General features: G+C 28.3%; 1 protein-coding gene across 1 annotated transcript in view; it reads left to right on the top strand.

Annotated features, from left to right (window-relative positions):
- Positions 1-12,577, top strand: part of LOC145267703 (T-complex protein 1 subunit gamma-like) — a 44,859-nt gene extending 32,282 nt beyond the window's left edge. Inside the window, exons 11-17 of the mRNA XM_080123319.1 lie at positions 3,595-3,629; positions 5,294-5,473; positions 6,750-6,848; positions 7,075-7,261; positions 9,213-9,353; positions 9,466-9,597; positions 12,130-12,577. Of these exons, the coding sequence (XP_079979445.1) occupies positions 3,595-3,629; positions 5,294-5,473; positions 6,750-6,848; positions 7,075-7,261; positions 9,213-9,353; positions 9,466-9,597; positions 12,130-12,246 (891 nt within the window). The 3' untranslated portion in view covers positions 12,247-12,577. The remainder of the gene's footprint in view (positions 1-3,594; positions 3,630-5,293; positions 5,474-6,749; positions 6,849-7,074; positions 7,262-9,212; positions 9,354-9,465; positions 9,598-12,129) is intronic.
- The last annotated feature ends 700 nt before the right edge of the window (positions 12,578-13,277 follow it).

The raw sequence follows: 13,277 nt of genomic DNA, 5'->3' as shown, positions 1-13,277 counted from the left end.
ACGTTGACACGACGGTTCCCGCTGAATCACCGAAGTTAAGCAACGTTTAACCTGGTCAGTTCTAAATGGGTAACCATTTGGGACTTCCAGGTGCTGTATTTGCTCTCCGCTTATCTCAGCATTATTTCCAGTTGTCCTGGACTTCTCCTTGCGTTGGACCCAACCAGTGCCGATTCAGGAAAGGTGTGGTTAGGGAGTGTGCAACCCTTGCCTCATAATTACACGCGCAATTGTCCCTACAGGGGGTATCCTTTGTCTTTCGAGACTGATCGGAGGCATCGATGTCTGTTTTTCTCTTATCCTCTCCAATTAAAATCTTATTACTGCCTGTGATGACCTTGCCTCTTGTGATGGATTATTCTAATCTTTTCTTTGAAAATAGATGGCGTATAGAATAAGATCAGGTTGGAAGGGGGGTTCACACAACATGCATTGGGAGAGAAGGGTTGACAAAAATAGAAACTTTCTGTTAATGCTCAGACACCAAAAAATATTAAAGTAGATGGGTGACTTGCTAAATTAAAGCTTATAACGATTTAAAAAAAATGTATTTTCAAACCTAATTCAATCTTACAAGTAAAGTATATGTTCATTTATTTTTTGTGATTAAACATATAGGGGGAAAAAATGCTACTTGACATAACCGTCCCTGGTAAATATGCTAAGTTTAGGAAATGCATATTTGTTACCAAATCTTTTCATCAATTTAGCATTTGAGTCAAAGTTTTGTTAATTATCACAGGGAAGTATTTTTGAAGGAACTAGTTTCTGCCATCAGGGATTATGAACCCTTTTGATCCTGCTGGAGATTTCAAATTTAGCAAATTATGAAAAAATAAAAAAAATGAATATCTTCTATATGAATAAAACAGTAGATGTGTCTTTGTCTGATTGTAAATATTTAACTGATAAACCCTTAAACTACTGGTCACAAAACACTGAAATGAACAGGAAATAGTAATCATACACTAAGGATGCTTTATAACGAGTAAAATCTTTGGGTGATGAATAATGTGTACAGACATTGGTAAGTTGAAATGCAAAATTTTTATTTCAACTTGCCAATGTATTTTTATTTTTTGTGCATGACCAAATTCAGTTAATTTCTTCAAGTCGTTTAATATTAAACCTCTCTTGCCTATCTCATTGGTAGGAGATGCTGCTGGACCGCTAAATGTTTTCGTTTTTATTTTAGCCTCGTAATTTCCTCTTTTGTTTCTTTTAAACTTTTGAAATCACTACTATATATTAGGTATAATATAATATTCAATTGAGAATTGGCTCTATAATAATAAATACGAAATCTGCATGAATTAAAATATATTTAAGTATATTTTAAACCCCCCCCCCATCTTGCTACTAATTAATAATAAAACTACTTAATCATTTTTCATGAAAGTTGATTACCGGTTTATAATCACCAAAAATATGTATTTCCTAAAATTAGTCGGGGCTCTATGGATAAATTTAGTTTTAGTTGACTTTTGACAACTAAATATTTTTGTTTACTAGCCAAATAGAAAAGTTACGAGCCAAACCCACATGATTTTTAGAGTATGACATCTTCGTTCTATGACAAGTACACACATCATAAAGATTTTTTTGTATTTTTTTTTTTTAATAAGTGTAATTCTAAATATACACTGACTTTGATGTTGATACTTGAACGCATAAACATTCGAATTTTCTCAGATGTTTTTAAAACAGCCTTTGTTAAAAAAAAAAGTATATTTTGTTAAACCTTTTATAGTTTAAATTGACTTTGCTCGCTTTATTAATAAAAAAAAAGCTGAAAAGATATTTTTCACTCAGTAGTGAGCTTTGGAAGATTGTCGGTGAAAGAAATACAATCGCCAAAAGATAGAAATTTCATTATTTCTAGTTGCCACTTTGAAAAATCACTCGCAAATGCGACTGTTTCACTTGTAATGTAGAGGCCTGTTAGTGTATTTACCGGGAAATGTTAAGAAGCATCAGAAAAAGCTTTCAAGGAAATTAAATAACATAGTAAATAAAATAAATGTAAAAGTTTTTTTTTTGTTTTCTTGCACTAACAGTGAATTTGAAACAACTTAATTTCATACTAAACATAACATCTGTTTTAAATACTGTTTATGTATGTATTATGTCATCTGCAATATTAACTAATTTACATATTGGTTTGGGAAAAAGACAGTTTACTTGATTTTCAACAATTCTGATCTATTCCTAAATTATAAATGAAAAGGAAAATTCATTTTTTTCTCTTTGATAAATAAATGTTTTAATATCTGTATGAACGAGAAAGATTTTGTTGCATGTTTGTGACAAAGTTATAAATAAAATATTTATTTTAAATTAATGTTTCAAGTAACGAAGTGATAGCAAGCCAACTTGTTTAGTGTATTACCATCTCACTAGCATGGTTTAAATCAGGATAACTTTGTAATTTAATTTCTTTACTATTTGTTTCTTTTAATTATATACAATGTAACCCGGATATAAGAAAGGCAGATATGAGATTTTCTCTGGTCCGTGTTGATATAAAGTGTAACCCGGATATAAGAGAGATGTAGGGTCAGGATAAGAAGTCCCTTATATCTGGCTACACTGTAATTTCAGAGAACAAATTCCTATGAAATATTGTGTACAATAACTTTTGAAATGCGAAGATATCACGTTATTTTGTTTATATCGAATTGCATTTAATCTTTAAATGCTATTGTTCTTACAAAGTTTATAGATAATTATTTTTTGGTAAAACTTTCTCACAAAGATGCTAAATGTTCTAGTTTTAGTATGACACACATGCAGACAAATGCCCTTTTATATATAGAATCCTAATTGTTTTTTAAATGCAAAAAGAACATGGTTTGCATTTTAATGTATATTTTTATTAGTGGAATCCATTGTCAAATTATAATTATCTTTTATATTTTAAAGTTATTTTCGCTTGTAAAGTTTCGATTAACATTCTTTTTAAATCTGTCTGATTTTTTTTTTTTATACGTAAGAAAATGTAATCCAGTTTATTGGCAAAAAATAGTGCAACAATCCACACGAAAAGATATTTACGTCTACATACAATAGATTCAAACAATTACACTTAAAAGGACGGTCAGAATCTTTAAGATCTCTCTGGAATATCTAAGTTAGTGGGTGAATATTTGGAATCCTGTTGGATGCCCCATCCCCAGCTTCAACAAACCGATAAAAAACAATATCTAAATGTTTGTCTAACCACTTTCACAATTTCCTAGCAGGTTGTTCCACAGAGCAGAAACATAGACAGAATTCTGGCTTTCTTTTCAAATAAAAGCAACATTCATATATCTTTTGTAGGGATCTGGACACTGATTTACTGCGTCAGAAGCGTTTTTATACACTGAACTTGTCAGACCCATTACCTAACACTTTCACTTAAATTTCATTGGTACACTTTAATTATTATGGATACCATAAGTTTTGTATAAAACCTGCAGAAATAGTAATCTAAATTATTAAAAGTAAGTCATACAATTATTCAGCATTGTTCAAAGCATAAATTAATGCATTTGAAGATATTTTTATGAAAACGTTTTTATTTCCTAATTTCTCTCTACATTTTATTTGTAGACTAACATCGAGATCAGTGGGGAAGAAGATTTTGCGTAAGTATTAAATGCTTTTAACCTTATTTTATTTTTGTTTTTATTAAAATATGTACTTTCAATTGGTTACAATTTTTAATCCAAGTTTTGGCTTTATATAAAAGTTGGATAAATAATTTTTCTCCCTACACTTGTTTGTAACTAATTTATGACCTGAATACCCCCCAAAAATGAGTTTAACTATTACATAAACGATCATAGTATTATTCATGAAACTCTATTGTATTCAAATCAGTTTGTGCTTTTTTTTTTTTTTTTTTTTTTAAAAACAAGGCCCAGAGGCCATAATGTTAAAAGCTTGGATGCACTGCGCATTGTATTTACAAGGATGGGAAACTTTTTTTGGAAGATTGGCAGATCTAAAGCCTAAATTTGGACTGAATATAAAAAAAAATAATTCGTTTAATTTTTAATGGTTTTATAGTTGTTTAAAGTTGAATAATACATCCGGAAATTATATTAGAATTTTTAGGGAAAATATACTGTTTTTCTTAAATCTATACAAAGAAACATTTTTAATAATTTTCTTTCATAGGTACAAATTTTATTTCCAAACAGTAAAAATATGTTGGCTATTAAAAAATCCTAAAAATTTCAAATTTTCTTTACAAAAATAATAATGGAAGAAGTCATTTACATCGGTTATCATCAACCGATGATATTGCCGATTATGCTTAAATAAGAAAATTTGACCTAAAAAATTATACATTTTGAACAAAAATTAAAAAAAATTGTTTTCATTATGTAGAGAATTGAATGACACATAACACAAACCAACCAGTTTCAGGTGAAAATTTATGGTTGGTTAAGGTCAAATTAATGATTTGATGCACAAATAAAGAAATTTAACCGCAAACTTTTCAGAATTTATTTTCATTATGTACAGAAATGAAAACATAAAAAAAACAAAAACATTTTGGTGATAATTTATAGCCAAGATATGTAATTTTTTCCATTATTGGCTATTGTGGACACAGTGCAATTGAAAAAAAAATTAAATATTAATTTATTGTATTCAAGATTATTGATTAAAATGCACATAATTATAGTAAAAATGTACACTTATGTATTTCCTCTTTATAAATTCTTCAGCAATAATCAGTGTTGCTAGTCAGTTTAATGAGTTTTCATTTAAAAATCAGCTCAAAATTTAAATATTGAAAAAATTCTTTTATCTAATTAAAGAGTTTGGATTTCTAATAAAAAGTAAGTTTTTTAGCAAGACAATTTATAAAAACTTCATCCAGATTGCTTACTTGATTACTGCCCCCAATCTGAATGTATATGTAAGAGAAAGCAACTACCATGTCAACATACATTAGTTCTTTCATCAGTAATGCATATATACAGATACAAGCAGGTGCAGTAACTTTTTACTATTTTATAGAAACATTTCTGATGAGATGTTTTTTCTCTTTTGAATAAGATTCCTTATGAATAGTCTATTTAACACATTTGTATCCATTGCAGTCTGTCAACTTTCTCATTTAAGAAAAGAAACCAATTTAAAATTTAAACAAATATTTATATATATATATATATATATATATATAGTAAAACCTTGTGATTTTTATTTTTTGAAGATTGTCTGAAAATTGAAACAAAAAAAAATAAAACTGCAAATGTGAAAGATAATTTCACTTATTTTTTTCCATTTTGTGTAGTAAAATCTTGCGCATGGAGGAGGAGTACATTGAGCAGATTTGTAACGAAATCATTGCTTTCAAACCGGATCTCATCATCACCGAAAAAGGCGTTTCTGATTTAGCTCAGCATTTCTTGGTCAAAGCTGGAATTAGTTGCATTCGCAGAGTAAGGAAAACTGATAATAACCGTATTGCAAGGTGAGAATTTTAATAAAACAAATTTTATATATTATTTTTTAAAAAATTTTGTTTGGTTATTTAAATTCTTGAAAGTAAATTCTCAAATACTTATCTACTGTCAGAAATTATGGTAAACTCTTGTTTAATTGTATGCCACCATTTGAAAATTTATAAACTAACATATCTGTTAACACATTTTTCGAGCTTAACTAAAAATATCTCTAATTTATTATCTATATATTAATACAATAGCATGTGTGTGTTATTTTCTATGTCACGCTTACATCTGAGTCATTTAATTGTTATGTACTTCCATTTCTTGCCATAAATAATTTTACCAAGAATTCTTCATAAGTTTCTGTTTCGATTAAGGTTGATGGCACTCAAGTCATTTAATTTTTTTATAAATAATTTTACTAAGAATTCTTCATGGTTTTGGTTTCGATTATAGCTAATGGCACTCCAATAAGCTAAATTTTAAAAATTTTATCAAGAATTCTTCATAAGTCTTGGTTTGGATTTTAGCTGATGCCACTTTAATAATCTATTTTTATAAATAATTTTATCAAGAATTTAAGTTTTGGTTTCGGTTTCGATTATAGCTGAAGTAAATAAAGTTATGAATATATATATATATATATATATATATATAATATATATATTCATTCATAAGTTTCTGTTTCGATTCAAACTGATGAATCCAAGTCATATAGATATATTTTTTACTTTTGAAATCGCAACTTTATAATATATAAAAATCGATAGAACATTAACTCTATAATAATATATACAAAATCTGCAAGAATTATAATATCATATTTAAGCGTATTTTACGATTTTGTGTCCATGCTAGCTTGGATAAATACTTTTGCAGTTTTAATAAAATAGCTACAACAATCTCAGAGCGTCTCCACAAGTCCCGCTACTAAAGAAATGTTGTTTATTAGTCTATTGAAGCTTAATATTTTAGCATCTAATTTATATGATTGTGGTATGTAAAGTATGACAACGTTAAAAAGTCACTTTCTGAAAATGCTCATCTATTTAAAATAGATAATTGAATTAATAAGTAATTCCACAAAAAGTCGAAATGATGGATAAGTTAATTAGAAAAAAATTTTTTTTCTTTTCCTTCAAATCTAACTCAGTCTTGGAATTTATATTTTAACATCTATTTTGTGCTATTGAAATATGAGAAAAGTTAATGTACAATAGATTTTTGTTTTAGTATTTTTTTAATTCTCATTTTTCGTCATAGATTACTATTTCTTAAACATTTTCTATTTGTTTTCAGAGCTTGTGGTGCCACCATTGTGAACCGAACGGAGGAAATTAAAGAGGAGGATATTGGCACTGATTGTGGTCTGTTTGAAATTAAGAAAATTGGTGACGAGTAAGGGCAGAGTTTTATTTAAACTTATTTATTTTTTATAGAAATTGCATCTTAGATTTACATCCATGTGTAACATCTTTTGCCTGATATTTAAATTTTTTTTTAATACAAATTCTACAAATCTTAAGCTTTAAAGATTATCCTCTCCAAATTAGAATTACTCTTATATTTGTTTTTTTTTTTTCTAAAGATTTTTGCTAAATCTGTTTTTTTTTCTGCTCCTCAGATACTTCACATATTTGGTTGATTGTAAAGATCCCAAAGCCTGCACCATCTTGTTAAGAGGCGCTAGCAAAGATATTCTTAATGAAGTTGAGAGAAACTTACAGGATGCTTTAAATGTTGCTAGAAATGTTATTCAAGATCCAATTCTAGTTCCTGGTGGAGGAGCCACAGAAATGTCTTTGGCACATGTAAGTTTTTTTTAAAACAACTTAAAAAAAAAAATTTTTTTAAATACCAAATGACTTTCGTTTTTATATTATCATTTTATATATTTTCATTTTTATATTTTCATTTTTCTCTTTAGTATTTTTTATTTTTGCTTATTTGGAGGAAATAATTTTCTAACTTCTCATAGTCTTCTTTTGCTGCTTTTTTTTTATTTCTTATTTATTTTTTTTTAAATTCTTTTACATGACTTATTTCTAATGTTTTTTTTAATAAATTCTATAACTAGAGTACTTGATTTGCAAAAAAATAAAGAAATGTTTTTTTCCAAAGAATAAATCACTTTGACATAAGAATTGGAAGGTGGATATTTTTACATTACGAAAAAAAAAAAATGGCATTTTCATTTTAAACAATGAACTAGTTATATCTGATATTGAGTAAAATTAGTTTTCATCCTATTTATTGATACTTTATATGCAGCAACATTTTAACGATTCTCATTTTTAATACTGAGCCAACTGCTTTTGATAGAACATGCTTAATTGCCTTGCTTATTGTTAACACACCTTTCATAGCATTTATAAATAGATTAAAACGGGTAACACAATTTTAGTGATCATTTTTATCAAAAAATCTGAAGATCAACATTTAAAATAAATTTTATTTTACAAGTTCTGTATTTGTATTTGTACCTAAATCAGATATAAATGTAATTTGGATCAAGAGTTCAAATTGTGAAATAAAATGCCTTTTATATAACAAATACTGATATAAAATAATGTATGGATGACTTTTATATACTTTACAAATTTTTTTATGTTAATGCAAAAATGACCCCCCACACCTTTGCTATTTTTGTTTCCTAGATGTGTTCATTGTCTTGTAGTTAAAGTTATTAGAAAAAATTCCCCTCTTTTCAGTTATAAACCATAAAAATGCAAAATAAGTTGTTGTTTTTTTAATGGCTAATTTTTGTAAAAAAAATTAATAAATAGCAAATGAAATGTTGAATAGCTACATATTTAGTATATTACGAATAGTATTGAAATCCGATTTCAAATACATGTTACAATTATCCTAATTGTTTTTGAATTAAGATGCACGTTTAAATATCCAGAATAATTTGTATATATCCATACTTATATTAAGATTGATTTTCAATTTATTTTAGTTTATCAAAATTATGAAAATAAAACTATTTGGGCAGATGTTTGCAATGCTTCACCCCCCCCCCCACACACACATCATTCCTAAATTTTAATATTGGGTTTTAAAAATGCTTTTTAATTTCTGCAGAATACATTACTTCATTTTGTTTTTTCTTTAATTTAATGTGAATAGAATAGCATTTGTCCATTTACATTTTCTAGTTGGTAGTATAGTCAATTTTAACCTTTGTCTTTTCCACAAAGTAATTTTTTGAAAGATATAGTGCTGAACCAGTGTTAATGAAAATGACTACAAAGTGGGACTTATTTTTATGTTAAATTAATGTGGCAAATGGATCTACCATCCAAACCTTAAACAGATGGGTTTTTTTTTATATAAATATCAGAAAATTTGGTGCTTAAGAATATTTCTATGAATGAAAAAAAAATTGACTAAGTTTCACTAAATTTATTGTTTTTTTTTTTTTTTTTTTTTTTTTTTTTTTTAATCCTCCATAAAATGTTTCACACATGAGCATACTTTGTTGTATACAAAAAATGTTTATATTGACCAAAATAACTAATAAGAGGATATAGTTTATTAAGATTTTAAAATCTTTTATCAAATCCAGATGTTAAATCAAAGTGAAGTAGTCTTTGGAGATTAGTACTTAAACTGTTGTTCAGTTGAATCTAAATTACAAGTTAAGAATGATTTTTTTTTTTTTCTTTAAAATCTTTTTTTTATTTTGATTGATATGCAATCAATCTAAAAATTTCATGTGTAATGTTAATGAAACTTTTTTCTTCATCTCCCTGTTAGGCTTTAAATGAGAAGGCTAAAAGTATAACCACTGTTCATCAATGGCCGTACCGAGCTATTGCGAAGGCCTTGGAAGTTTTGCCGTTGACTCTTATTCAGAACTGTGGGGCCAGCACCATTCGTACTTTAACAGCGCTTCGCGTAAGTTTAAAGAGTGACATTTTTATTTGGGATCAAAATTGTTTTTATCCAAGATTATTAATTATAAAATTAAATTTTTCAAAATTACTTTATTTTTTTTATATTTTGTCAGGCGAAACATGCTTTACCAAACAATACCACTTGGGGAGTTGATGGAGAAACTGGAGAAATTGTTGATATGAAACAATTAGATATTTGGGAACCTTATGCTGTACGTGCACAAGTCTTCAAGACAGCAATAGAAGTGAGTTGATCCCTACTTTTTCTTTTTTTTTTCTTTCTTTAGAAGTTTTAATTTTAAACTTTTGAGTATTTCTGTTCTGGTAAATTAAAAGAACAGTATCGTATCACTTGTATGCTCCCTTTAAGATTGAAATAAAGATATATATGCTGCTAAATATTATGTATGGAATATTTAATCCAATTTACAACAGACCATTTAAAGGATTTTTTTTTCTAGAAAAATGTCTTAAATTTGATTTTTTTTTTAGGGAGTCTTGAGAATAAAATGAAATTCATGAAATCTTAATCTATATTTTCAACTTCGATATTCCTTGACCCAACATGTAGTATTTTACATGTTTCAAATTTTTGCTCTAGAGTATCTTCAAAGTACAACTTATTTCATCCATCTGTTATTTTTTCTTTTGATGATATCCAAAAGTAGTTTAACAACGCCGAACAGTTTTATTTCTGAATGTATATCGTTCTGATAAGTTATTTATAAAGATTGATAAAATAGGAACACAAGGCAAGAGTATATGCTCTAATTATGAATATGTTGACTGTTAATTTCATAAAACTGTTAGAAATGTAAATATCTTCATTTTTTTTATATCAAATGTCTTAAGATACAAATATAATATTAATATTACAAATGTGCTAGTGTTGCTTGCTCTTGTGTTGCTGGAGATAGGCTTTAGGAAGTTGCTACTAATCAGAGCTATTGTATTAGCTTTCCATGCTGAGCCCCAAACTGGCAATGGCTACAGCATAATAATCGTGCCATGACTAGATGGATGTATGACAACGGAAAAGAATAAAGGAATAAAGACCCTGATTGACTTCACTTAAAAAAAAACAGGTTTAATCATCACCTTGGCACGTTTGAGTAAATTTTCACGACCAAAAGTGCAATTTTTATATATTTACATAACTTTAATTAATCTTTGGATTTATATTTTTATTAATAAATATAAATAATGAGTTAATATTTTTTTGTGACCAAGATGGATTTAAAAAAATTTTTTTGTTTGTTTATGGCGAGTGCATTTATTTACAAAATTTTATAATAAAATTATTTTAACCAAAATTTTGATTGATATTTTTACTAAATGAAGATTTACAATTAAAAAGATTTTTTTTTTTTACTTATAAACAACTACCTGCTAGCAACAATTTTAAATGTAATATGCGTTCAAAACAAACCCAAATACCCATAAAAATCATCTTTTTTAATTGTAAATCTTCATTTAGTAAAAATATCAATCCAATTTTTGATTTAAATAGTTTTATAAAATTTTGTAAATAGATGAACTCGCCATAAAAAAATCCATCTTGATCACAAATTAATAATATAACCCGTTATTATTTTTAAATTTAATTTTTTAATAAAAATATCAATCCAAAGATTAAAGTTGTCTAAATATATAAAAAAAACAAAACAAAAAAAACTCTTGGTCACGAAAATCCACTTTAATATGCCAAGGTAAATGTTAAATTGGTGTCCACTGAAATGTTTTCTAAGTAAAACCGGGAGGTGGGGGGTCCTTTTGCCAGAATAAAGAATCTCTTCCACCGTACTTTATCAGAAGCTTGGTATTGATGGGATTTTAGATGCCTTGTATACTTAGCGTCTAGGCAGTTTGCCATATATGGTGTGCAGACTCTTGCATCAACTCGATAACATGCATGGCTACCCCAGGCACGAGGATGCATGGAAAATCTAGCTTGAGTGCAAATGAAGTGACTTTACTGTTTTTAACCTGGCTGGTATTAACTTTATAGATTGGACCCCATAGAGAGTAGGCATGTTATCCATGCTAGAGTTTGGGGCACCTAAAGCATTGAAATGCTAAAACTGGTTGATAATTTCATTATCTCCTAACATTATTTATGGTCCTAGATATGACCTTAAACTATATCCAGTGGTGAGGCCCCAGCTTGCGGGCTTTGAGGAGTGTGGAGGCACCCTTTAATTGCCATTGCTCCCAGGTCCACTCTGACCCGGAGTGGTAGTACCTGTTAGGGTCCCAACTATGGGTTAAATAGAAACCGACTTGAAAACAACAAATATATTCTGTTAAAAAAATTTTCTTCAATCTTTGTATTCGGCATTAAATAACCTGAAAAGGGTTGATATGCCGTAAAACAAAAACCACCAACCAACCTAACATCATTCATTTGCTGTCAACACTTTTCAAAATATTAGATATTGGTTGATTTAGTATAGAAGAAACCATGTTGATTAGGATTTATATCCTCTGTATACTATTGAAACTGTGCTTGTTTTATCATTCACATATGTTAGGTAGTGGGAGCATGGACAAATAACATAAGAACAGTAAGAAAGAAATTGTGAGAGGAATGGAGTGATGTAAATAATTTAAATGAGAAGTTCTATCTCATCGCATGTTTATAAATTTTCAAAGGTGTTCATATTTAATGAATGTATAGCTAAACGGGTCATGGGTGGTCATCTTTCTTATAACATTTTATGTGATTTGTATTTCTTTTTTCCAAAATGTTTAAATATGTAACATGAAATTTCTTTCAGACTGCCATTTTACTACTGCGTATTGATGATATTGTGTCTGGTGTGAAGAAAGGAGAAAAAGATCCGACTGCCCCTGCTGCACCAAAAGCGCCTGGAAATCCTGAGGCTGAACAATAAATTAAAATTTTTAAAAATGGCTTCAATTAATATCAACTCAGTAATTTACACATGCTTCCCCTGTTCCACCTCCACTTCAAAATCTCATTAAAAAAAATTTTTTTTTTTTTTTACCCAAAATACTGTTTGGGTGTTAGTGTTTTTTTTTTTTGTTTTTTTTTTACTATATAAACAAAAAATATTTTGCCATGTTTGAACGCTTCCTGTGAACTGTGAATCCATCTTTGTGAAATTTCTTTTTCATCTTTGTATCATTGGTTCTTTCGTGAGAGCCAAGCATTATTTTTGTGCCACTTTGATGTGTGCACAATAAAACTAAAAGTATCCAACAGTATTTTTCTTTGTTTTTATTTATGTAATGACTCCCAACCACCAATCATCTTGTTAATTGTCACTGCATGTATGTGTAATTACTTGTACACTACTGTTAGTATTTATTGAACTTTTCATAAATAATTCTTCTTGTGATTAAGGACATAAAATTTAAATGTTTTTCAATACACTTGTGAATCAGGATATAGCGATCAAAGTTGCTATGGATACATTTTAGATTTTTATCCAAAGGGAATTTCTCACGAGTTTAATCATTATTTTCTTATTTCTCTATTTGATTTCTCAACCCTAAAATAACACAAAACATATGCAAGAAAGAAAAGGCTGTTTGTCACGGGCAACTAAACTGCATGACTGATCTAAATAAGAACATTAAGATAAAATGAGTACATTCTTGGACAAGAAAACCTATTATACATTTAATAAAACAATCAAATAAAAAAAATATAAATTAAAAACTGAAATAATATATCTCCAGCTACGGTATAGCTGGAAATGTCTTCTCAATTATTAAATCATTTCTCTCTGATAGATTCATAAGAGTAGTGATCGATGGGCAGAAATCAAGCTCACAGTGTTAATGCTGGAGTCCCTCAGGGATTCACCCTGGGCCCAACTCTCTTCCTGATCTACACTAATGATCTTCCAAATCACATCCTTATATCATTTGTAGACATTTATGCTGATGATACTACCAT

This window comes from Euprymna scolopes, chromosome 4 (genome assembly GCF_053919585.1).
Source record: "Euprymna scolopes isolate OS-2025 chromosome 4, ASM5391958v1, whole genome shotgun sequence".
NCBI classification, from domain to species: Eukaryota; Metazoa; Mollusca; class Cephalopoda; order Sepiida; family Sepiolidae; genus Euprymna; species Euprymna scolopes.
The sequence above is the reverse complement of the archived record's forward strand: the minus strand, read 5'-3'. Positions and strand labels throughout refer to the sequence as shown.